The following is an 11,106-nucleotide window of genomic DNA, read 5'->3' on the forward strand; positions in this document are numbered from 1 at the left end:
AGACAGATGGATGTCAGGGAGAAAGCTTTTCTGTGGGTGAAGAGGCTGAAGTTGGACACATTACTCTCCTCAGCTGCATCTCCCCCTCACACCAAGCACAGATCAGTCTCCCCTCAACCACATTGAAGCCTTGGACACAGGATTTGCAGAAGATGCCTCTGTCAAGTCCAGCACAGTGTTGAGGTCCTGGACAGTGTAGACAGCTGCGGTCATCAGTGGAGACAAAAATCAAAGGGAAGAAGACGACAAGCTGATGGGTTTCTTGCCCTGAGTTCTCACTCTGGGGTACCTGCTATTTCAATAAGTCTGGTTATTTACAAGCCTGGTTTGGCTTCTTTGTGGTGTAGCCTCCAAAGGGCCTGCCCCAAGTCAGGTTTCTTGGACTCTTCATCATCAAAGACCCTGGGTCTAGATGCAGCTGTGCAAGTCACGCTGGCATGTGCTTCACAGCAGCACAGGCTGGGGAGGCAGAGGCCCAGCCTCACCACAGCCCCAGGTGCCCCTGCTGGGCAGGCTGAGCTCAGAGCTCCATGCAAGCAGCGGCAGGGAGGGAACTGCTCCTCAGAGCACCCCCACCTTTCTGTGCACCGCTGCCAGCTGTGGGCACCAGTGTGGGCTCAGCGCACAGAAATAGGCTCCGCTGTCCTGGAGCTTGGTGTTCTGCACATGCAGAAACACCTGGGAGGTCTCCACAGACATTACAGAGAAGAACCGCCCTGAATCCACCTGAGGTTTCCATTTGTCCATCCATAGTAGCATCTGAGGGGACTGGCTCTGGTGCTGCTGGTACCAGAAGATGGAGGGATTGGAATAGCTGCTGGAGAAATTGCAGTGCAGAGTTGCATTGTGTCCTGCCTGGATGTTCATTTGTGATGGGAACTGGAGCACAGAGTCCTTTTGGGCATGACCTGTCAAACCAGAGAGGGCTTTCAGCTTTGCTTGTCTGTGGACCTGTCTGTCTGTCACTTCATCAGCTTGCTCACTGTCCCCACTTTCCATCTCATTTTCCCAGTGTCTGAAATGCCAAACTGTCTGTCCCTGCACACTTCTTTCTGCAGGTTCTTGCCACTTCTCACCTCCCGGATCATTTTGCTTTTCAGCAATGCTCACTGGTCTTTCAGTCCACTGATTGTCTCCATATCTACCTCTTAGCTATCTCTCACACTGCTGGTGCCTTCTTTAGAAGCAGAAGACATGAGCTGTTTTTCTCCCACCTCTGACTATATCTTCTTATTATTGTAGTTCCTTCATATAGTACGAAACATCCTCTACCCTTGTCCTGTCCTTGCACGGCATCTCAGCTCTTTCTGCATCGTGTTAGTCTTCTCTGCTTGTCCCTAAGGTTTAGGATCATCTCTACAGAGATTGGTAGCATGGTGTCCAATGCATCCAGCACAGAAGCTGCTGAGTGCCACGTCACTCTGCTCCCTGCCATCTTTCTCTCTTTTAAGGCTTAATGTGTACTAGCAGCTTATTCAAGAATGCTCAGTACCTGCAACTTTAGAGAGGGATCTTATTCCTCCACTTATACCCATTATTCCTGGCATCTCCCACATTATTTACCATACCCAGCTACAGCCCTTGTTCTCCCTAAAGAAACTCTCCCAGGTGTCCCAAGGAGACTCACATCTCCTCCCTTCCACCACCAGCTGGGAAAACTCTTGTCTCATTCTCCCCAGCCTGAAAGTCACATCTCACCAAAGCCTGCCAGTTCCACCAGCGCTGCCAGGAAAATCAGGACCATGTCACACTCTCCCTTCATGCAGTGCCCAGGAACCTGCCAGCATGAAGGACCTGATGCTTGCACCTTCACCTCTTCTTCAGCCTCTGCCAGATCAAAGAGGCCTCCAAAGCACAGCCCAGAGGGAGGAGCAAAAGTCCCTCCCTGCTGCTCCAGACAGGCCTCTTTGGGTCTGTTCCCCAACCTCTACCACAAGAAGGCCCTCGAGAGAGAGAACAGGCTCATGGTTTAAGTACTGTCCATCAAAGAGACAGGCATGCCTCAAGAACTTCTCCTGACACCCACCACCTAGCCAGCTGCACAGGCCAGCACGCGGCTCTGCAGGAGATGGAGAAGGAACCCCTGCATGCACCCATGTCCACCCTGTCCCTGGGACGGTCAGGATGGAGAGAGGACCTGGCACACACTGAAGTGCCTGCACCCAGGTGTCACACACTCTCTCCTTTCTCCTCTGGCCATAGAGGAGGAACCTGAAGAGAAACATCTCTGTGAAGAGCATCTGCTGCAGAAACCAGCCACACAGGGACAGACACACTCCCTCACTTTAGTAGGGGAGGACACAGCAACACAGCTCTCTGTTTTACAGGCAGTCACTCTTTGTCCCTTCCCCTCCCCACAGAACCCACAGCCTCCAGCTGCTTATTCCACTCTGGGCTCCAGAAGCTCAGGATCCCGCAAGAAAAAGGGCTACTTGACTTTCTTGTCTTCTGGTGTCTGCTGCCTGGAACAGGGCTCCTCTTCCCCTTCTCACCCAGGGCCTTTCTCACACACTTGGCAGAGACTGCAGGAGGCAGGTTATTGGCACAGCAGCCCAAATTCACAAGCTCACTCCCACAAGGCCTTTAGGGTCCTGTTGTCCTGTTGAGGCCATGTCAGAAGGACGGTGGGCTGCCCTCTGCTCTCCAGTGACTGCAAACCTTCAAGGAATTCCCTTGGAATACAACTATGGCTGCCACAACAGGCCCCAGCTGAGGCAGGGAAGAGGCTGAGCCTTTCGTCTCTGCCCCGGAAGCCTGTGAACATGGACTGTCACTGCTGTCTCAGCTCCTACAACCACACGTGCCTCTCTGGGGACTGGCTGGGCCCAGGAGTCCATGCCCGGAGGCATCTTTCCAGCTCTCCCCTTGGGCCTTCATCCCCCTACGGCAACTTAGCAGATCTCTTTGTGGCTCCCTCCTGAGGTCTGAACTTGAGGCTCAGAGGTGTCTTTCAACCAGTGCCCAGCTCAAGCTTCTCTCCCATCTCCTGGACTTCCCTTCAACACCAAAGGCTCTCAGTCTGAGGATGAGGGGAATCGAGTGCCCCAAGCTCTATGTCCTGATCACCAGGCACTGTGGGATACACTTGAAGCCATCTCCTTCTTGTGTTGGTGCCGATGTAGAACTGCCGGCTCTACAGGATGCCTTTGCAACCCCGGCAGGAGTACCCCAGAAGCAGAGAGTGGAGCTGGAGGATTCCGTTTGTAATTGTGTATCTGAGCCGTTTTACAAAGTTACCAGCACGAAACCATTGTGGTTGAGGTTTCAAAGAAAGGGCTTGTATGGGCCCTGTATCAGCTGGGTTTTTCTGTTCTAACAGTGCCTGGCGTTGTCAGTAGAATGGAAGAGATCCCCAGCCCTTGGCCGTGGAGCAGCAGCAGCGGCCGGTCCGTGGGGCGGGAGCGAGGTGTGTCCGGCTGCCTGTGGGCAGGAGGGTCTCTGCCGAGTGAGGGGTAAGAGAGGGTTTCTGCCCGGTGGGGAGCTCCGGAGCCGAGTCGGGGGACCCTACAGAGCCTGCGGGGGCTGTGGGCCCTGGAGGGTCCCGGTGCCGGTGGGTCGGGGGAAGCGCCCCGGGGCGCGGGGCCGGGCGGGGCGAGGCGGCCCTGGCGGGCGGAGCGGCAGCGCCCCCTGGCGGGCCCGCCCGGGGATGTCCCCCCGCCCCCGACACACACGCCCGGCCCCGCCCGCGGCGGTTCCTGCCCGGCCGCAGCCCCGGCTCCTCTCCCCGTGTCTCCCAGGGCGCAGTAATACACCGCCGCGTCCCCGCGCCGGGGCCGGGCGAGCCACAGGGCGCTGGACCGGCGGTCTGCCGCCACCCGCAGCCACCCCGGCGGGTCCGGTAGCTCCTTGGAGTCTTTAAGAACTCTCTCGAGGAATGCGGGGCCTCTGCCCGGGAGCTGACGGTACCAGAGGATGAAGTCCCCGGTCTGTATGTTGGGGTGTGAGCAGTTGATGCTGATGGCGGTGCCCTCGGTGGTCTCTGCCGACGGCTCCTGCTGCACCTGGGCTCTGCCCGCAGCCACTGGAGAGAAAGGAGAAAGAAAAGGCCAAAGATCACCAAACGTGACCCAGGTGTGATGACATTTTTTCGAAGAAAAATGTCCAGGAACGGTGGCAGTGAGACAGAGCCAGACTGGTATTTATGGGACATGTGCCCATCACCAGGGATGGAGAGTGATCGTGATGCCGGTGTGTGGAGTGAGGGGAGCAGTCCGGGAGGAAATTTTTAAAATGATGCATGGAGAGACAGAATGAAAGCCAGCTGCATGGATGGATGGAGGGGTGGTGAGATGGAGAGGAGAAAAGAGTGCGTGACAGTGAAGGATGGATGGCTGAATTCAGAAGAAGAATAAATGGTGAATGCACAGGGGGATGAGTGGATGTATGGTGCCATACAGAAAAGAAAACTTGTGTTTGCAGATATGAAGGAAGGAGAGGAGAGATGAGAGAGGGGTCTCAGAGTTGGGAGAGGGGTTAGGGATGGTAGATGCATGGAGAGACAGGTCAGAAGATTGGGCGTTGAAGAAAGGAAAAGTAGACAGGGAAAGGCATTATTACAATAAAGGAGAACAGATTATATTCAGAGCAATAAGAACTGCAGAACGCACAGGGGAAGGAGAAGTGCATTGGAAAATCAGGTGAACATACAAGCGGGCTCATACTGAAATAGCTGGTGCAGGAAGAGGGAGAATAGGAAGAGGGGGTTCAGAGGATTTGGAAAGGGGAACGAGAGATGGCAGAGAGGCAGGAGGGGAAGAGAGACATTGAGGAAGGAGAGGGAAGAGTCGGCGCTGGGTTCCCCGGGGAACAGCCCGGGCACAGCCCCGGCCCCCATCCGCCGCCGCCAGCCCCACGCACCCAGGAGCAGCGCGGCCAGCCCCGCCAGCCCTGCGCCCCGGCACCGCCGCATCCCGCCGCTCCGCCGCCCGCGCCTCGCTGCCCCCCGCCAGCCCCGGCTCTCTGCTCCGGCCGCCGCGCCTCCTCTCCGCCCCCTCCTCTCCTCTCCGCCGCCGCCAGCTCCGCCCCGGGGCTCAGCCCTGCGCCGGCGCCGCTCGGGGGCTCGCCCGGCCTGAGAGGGCTCAGGGGCTCCGCACGGGCACCACTTGCGGCAACTGCCAAAGGGACTCTCCCCGTCCTCCTCCAGCAAGGAGAAGCCGGCACAGCGCCAGCTGCAGCCTGGCACAGCAGCAGGGCCCTGGCCCAGGCCATGCACCAGCTTCCCCGAGCTGTCTCCCAGCTCCGGGGCTGGAACCAGCAGCCACGGATTTCCTGTGGGTGGGAGTGAGGAGGCTGAGAACCTCCCTTCAGCTGCCGCTGTGCAGTCCCAGCACAGTGCCCCAAAGTTGTGTTGTGGCAAAGGGAGTGTGAGGACTAATGTGCCCATGGGCGGGCAGGAGTCAGGGAGAACCAGGAAAGTGTTGGTGGGTGTCACAGAGTCAGGATGTGGGTGAGAAGGGACCTCCAGAGGTCGTCCAGATCTTCCTGCTGCTTGCAACAGCTCCCATTAGATGAGATTGCCCAAAGCCATGCTTGCTTCAGCCTTGAACACCTCAATGGAGACTGCACAACCTCGCTGGGAAACACTTTCTTATTGTCATTATTTCTTTTAGCTTGTGCCTGAACTAGAACTCCCCATGTTCCAGCAGCTCTTCCTTGCCTCTGCTCCTGTCCCAGAGCACTTCCAGAGTCTCAGCCACCATCTCTGTTTCTTTTGAACAGGAATTTCCTGGACCTGCTGGGAACAATTTGGTTAACACAGATCAGTGTCCCGCCTTTTCCCTGTGCTTGGGTGTCATCCCCAAACCTACAGGAAGCACCAACCTTCTCACTGCTCATGGTGTTCATGAAAACATTGGAGTGTTGGTCCTACTGCCAATCCCTGAAAGACCCCACTAGTATGTGTCTGCCAGGTGGGCTCTGCACCACGGGTCACAACTCTTTGTGCCTGCTCGTCCAGACAATTTTCACCCACCTGATCAGTCTCTTACTGAGCCCATTCATCTCCAGTTTGGTCATAAAGGAAGAATGAGAGAGGCTGACAAAGGTCTTGCTAAACTCTAGCTACACACATCTCTTGCCCTTTTCTCGTCCACGGTGCCCTTTATCTCATGAGAAAGCAACGCACTTTACCCTCAGATACACTAGAGCCTCAGCTCAGGAGCAGCTCCCCAGAGAGGGGAATCAACCCTGGCTGAGCTCTCCCAGCAGAGCTCCCTGACAATGGTGTCCCCAAAGTCATGATAGGGAGGGAGGGAAACCTTGGCTGCACTGTCTCCAAGTTGGACCTGAGTCCAACAGGCAGACAGACAATTCAGGAGGGGAGATGGACTCAAGAACTTTACACTCCATCCCTGTGGGACAGCAGCTGAGACACACACAGGCTCAGGCACACCGGCATGGAATCATGCACAGATTTGTGATCCCGTGTGTGCATGTTCGTTATCACATTCATGTTCCTCTGGTTATGGTTGTGTGTGCATTCATACATACCTGTGTCTGTGTGTGTGTGCACTCATGCCTGAGGCAATGCACATGCAAGTGTGAGTGTGCACAAATGGAGTGTGTGTTTGGTCATGTCTGTTCATGAGTGTGTTTGTGTTTTAGCGCATGCACGTGCCTTCATGCAGGTGATCATGGATGGGTGTGACCTTGGTCTGCAATTATGAAAGTGTGTGGGTGTAGGTGTGTGTGTGAGTGTGTTCATTCATGTGTTTACATCGCTGTACATGAGTGTGCATGTAACTTTGCAAATATATGTGTGCTAGGAGCATGCATGTGTGTAAGCATGTGTGCTTGAATATCTGTGTGTACATGTTGGTATGGGGGGGGATAGACCTGCCCGTGTCTGCACATGGGCTCCTTTGGAAACACGTGTGCACACACCCCTTTTTTAGTGGACACGTATGAGTTCCTTTTTGGGTACGTGCAAGCTCAGGTGTGTTGTTGTGCCCTAGTGTGTGAGATCGTGCATGCACACCTGTTGGTGTATGTGCATGCCTGTGAGTGTGTATGGGTGTGCCTGTGTGTGCACCCTTGAGGGTATGTCAAAGGTCTTGCCAAAGTCAAGGTACACCCCAGCCAGTGCCCCTCCCCTTCCCACAGAGCCTGTCACCTCCTCATAGAAAGCAAGGAGGTTGGTGAGGCACCATTTGCCCTCAGTGTTAACCCATGGCAGCTGCTCCCAATCCCCTTCTTGTCTTTCACTGGTTTAGAGAAGGCTCCTGAGAGGATTTGCTCCATCTTCCCTCCAGGGACTGAGTAGACACCGTCCAGTCAGCTCCTTGAACACCCTTGGATGCATCCCAAGGGATCCCATGAACTTGTGTATGTTCAAAGGGTAGTAAGAGCTCCTTAATTCCTTATTCTTTTACTGGGGGTGCTGCTTCATTCCCATAGAGTCTGCAGGGAGGTTCAGGACTGAGGAGAAGCCATGCCATTTAAAACTGAGGAGAAATGGACATCAAATTCATGTCACTTGTCACCAGATCCCCTTCCTCACCAAGCAAGAAGCCCACATCTCCTTAGCCATTCTTTTGCTGCCAACAGGCTCAGATACCTTTCTTGATTCCCTTCATGTCTCCTGCAATTTTCCACTCCAGCTGCAGTTTTTTGTCCACATGGCAGAGGACCATCCTTGTGCTCTGAGGAGGCTGTCCTTGAAGGTTATCCAGTTCTCCTGGGATCTTGTGCTCCGGGAAAGTTTTCCATGGCACCTTGCCAAGCAGATAAATCCCTGATCACTTTAAGATATGCCCTTTGGAAGTCCGTGGCAGTAGTCGTCCTGTTCTCTGAGGATCTGAAACTCCACAGTCTCCTGGTAACTGCAGGCAAGGCTGACCTTCAACTTCACATTATTCAATGCTTCTTCCTCATTTCTGAGTAGCAGGTCCAACAGAGCCTCTCCCCATGTCTGTTCATGGATTGCCTGCATCAAAAAATTTGGCTTCCATTCAGCCCAGACAAGTCCTGGTTTTCTTGTGCTCAGTCATTTTCCTCCTGCAGCAGACACTGAGGTGGTAAAAGTCATCCATGAGCACCTGCACCCATGGTGTGGGCACTGCCTGACCTGGGCTGGAGTCATCTTCATTCCTACCTCCCTGCTCTTGCTTTCCTGCCCTACCCTACCCACTTGCACTTGAAATTTAAAACCTCACAGGTTCCTGCTGTGGGCTCAGGTCAGGGAGCTTCTGCAGCAGCTGCTGTTCATGGAGATGTTTCACTTGAAGAGCCACCTCTGTGCCCAGGAATTAAAGGACAGCAAGTCCCTCCAGGGAAAGTGCCCAGACACAGGTTGATCATTTGTGACTGAGCAGACCCAGGATGCTTGCTACAAAAAGTGCCAGTTCATCAGAGCAGATGAGCAGGAGGAACCGGCCAGCTCCCGCTAGAATGTTGAATGTCTCCAGCGAGAACAGGGGAATGAGGGCCTATGGATGCCCTTGATGGGAGCTGCCTAGGAGAAGAAAAGGTACAGCATCTCCATATCAACTACCCTGGCTGAAGTTCAAGAGCGAAATAAGACAATGGAAATGGTTTTAAGGTGTCTCCATCTTGAGACAAGAAAAACCCAGTTGTTGTCACAGAGGATGGATGTGCCCGAGGTTATTAATAGTGGTCAAGATGAACAAATCTCTAATATGTAAATGCAACGGCTCATGTGTGTGCTGCTTGTGTTTTACCAGACAGTGGAGCTTCCAATGCACTGGCAACAAGAAGATTGTGCCTTCATTTAGTGTGATCTGGGAATATTTAAGCGCACGGCTGCATAAATTGATGTCTGAAATGGACAGAAAACATTCCATCACAGGATCTTGTCCTGCAGATCCCTGGGTGTAGAGGGGAAGCAGCGCTGCCAGGGGACACCTGAGGGCCCCTTCCCCCACCCTCAGTCTTGCACAGACACATCCTCTCCCTCCCTTGGGTTCTTGCACAGCCAAGGAAGCTCCCTGCACCGGGGTGTCACGCACAGCACAGAGGTACAAGGCACTGTCAGCGACCTCGACTTCCTCCAGCTGCAGGAGGCTGTATTTCCCCGTGGTGTTCAGCTCCGTGGTGAAACGGCCACTGCGCTTGCGGCCACCTGATGCCTGTGAGGAGACCAGCTGGGGAGCTTGGCCTTTCTTCTGCTGGTACCAGAGCAAGACCAGAGAGTACGAGGTCAGGTATTTGCAGGTTGTTTGGAAGGTGTCTCTCTGCTTCACTATGACTTGTCCTTCTTGCTGGGTGACAGTGACCTGTCCCATGGTGCCTGGAAGAAAGTGAAGGTCAGCAGCTCAGCAGGGGTGAAAACAAACCAAGGGTGGGTTCAAAACCCAGGCAGAGAAGGCTCCCTGAGGCCTAGTAATAGCAGATGTGGAGGAGTTTTGGGCAGGAAATCGGAGCTCGGAGCCCAGTGTGGACCTTAAGAAGAGCTATGCTATGTTCCTGCTCCTGTTCCTCCTCCCTGCTCCTCCTCTTACTACACAGAGACCCAGGGAACAGCCTGTCATGCCTGACCTTTGTGCGCTGGACCACTCTATCAAGTTTATGCAGCCTTGGAGTTATGGGAAAAAGATTAAAAGATTCATCCTATTTCCCCATCCTTGTCATCCTCAAGGGCTTGTAGCTGCTTAATGTAGTGCTGAGTGGTAGAAGGAGGGATCCCTGCTTGTGTCTACAACCAGGAGAGAACTGGCAGTTCTGCTGATTTGCATTGGAAAGGGAGAAACATGAGGGTGAGGGAGAGCTGAGATCTCCTATGATGAGAGCAGGTGGATCAGAAGAGAGAGGCAGAGGGAAATGGATTGAAGGTGAGAGCAAAGCAGCAGAAGAGGTCTGAGGTATCTTCCTCTCTGTCCTTTCAAACAGTAAGAGTGTCTTGAGAGAACTGGTGAAAAAGAACAGATATGAGCCAGTATTTCCCAGCGTATTCCCTGGAAGTCCAGAGTAGTTCTCTGCATGATCCTGACAAGGCTGGCAAGGCTTTCCTTGAGAGAAGGGGAAGGATGTGTTGACAAAAACCAGGACTTACCCAGTCGTTGCTCCAGGAAGACCACGAGGACGAGATATCCGAGGTGCATGTCGAGACCAACCTGCCTGTTTGTCGAGTGAGAGAGCGTCAGAAAAGCGCCTCCCAGCCACGAGATGACAGAGCTGCTGGAAATGACTGTCTTGGGGAAGCAAAGGAAGAAGCGGAGAGAGAGCAGTGATCTGTTCTTACTGTGCCTGAAATGTTCCTTCTGGGTTTGTCCCTCCCCCAGCAGTAACACCTGTGGCTCCCTCAGCCAGTGCCATTCTCAACATTTCCTCATTAAGCTCTGTGGGCCCCAGTGGTAGGAAAGGGCTGTTCCAGTCAGCTCGCAGCGGACACCTCACCTCTCCAGCTCTTCTGCACACCCACTGCTGGGCCAGTTGGGAGGTCAGGGGTTTCTTCCTTAATGAGGCTTCATATCTTGCCCTGGGGTCTCTGGCTCTCTGGGGACACAGCTGTTTCTTCTGGGAAGAGAAGCCTCTTCTGTTTCTCCCACTTCTCCCCTTTCTTTTCTCAGCTGCCTGGGAACAACAACTCTCCCCCAAATCCCACCAGTAAGGAGAGGAACCCTGCTGTGCAGCAGCCCAGGGTTTCTGGCTATGTCCTCTTTTGGTGGGATAACACAGAGTGCAAGCGAGGAACCTGGTGCCAGAACTGCTCTTAGATGTCACAAACCCGGAGATGACAAGCAGAACCTACTCCTCCTTTAGGGAAAAGGGTGAGGGATGAGGAGGGAACAGGATGAGGGATGAGTGGGTCAGCCCACACGGGGCACCCATTGGAGTGCTGCACTGCGAGGTGTGGGGATAGGGCAGACCTACACCCCAGAGATGAAAGGGCATGTGAAGGGGTGGGGGATGGGCAGGTGTCTGTCTTGCTGACATCAAGAGGTAGGAGCCCTGGGACACATTTTTCCTTTTCCAGTTGCTAGCACCCAGACCTTCCTTACACCTCAGTCCCTCCAGCTGCTGGCACAGGACCAACAGGGCCTGTGATCAGAGGCCTCTTCTCCAGTTGCTGCCACTGAGACCTTGCAGCACACACCCTGGTCTCTCCAGCTGCTGGCACCCAGGCCTACAATCCCCATGGCCATTGGT

At 54.3% G+C, this 11,106-nt stretch overlaps 1 gene segment (V, D, J or C); it reads right to left on the reverse strand.

Annotated features, from left to right (window-relative positions):
* Positions 1-7,741: 7,741 nt before the first annotated feature.
* Positions 7,742-10,058, reverse strand: LOC141474946 (T cell receptor alpha variable 1-1-like). The segment is given in 3 exon segments: positions 7,742-7,924; positions 8,952-9,247; positions 10,010-10,058. Coding segments are annotated over 3 exon segments (528 nt in total).
* Between the last annotated feature and the right edge of the window lie 1,048 nt (positions 10,059-11,106).

This window comes from Numenius arquata, chromosome 23 (genome assembly GCF_964106895.1).
Source record: "Numenius arquata chromosome 23, bNumArq3.hap1.1, whole genome shotgun sequence".
NCBI lineage: Eukaryota > Metazoa > Chordata > Aves > Charadriiformes > Scolopacidae > Numenius > Numenius arquata.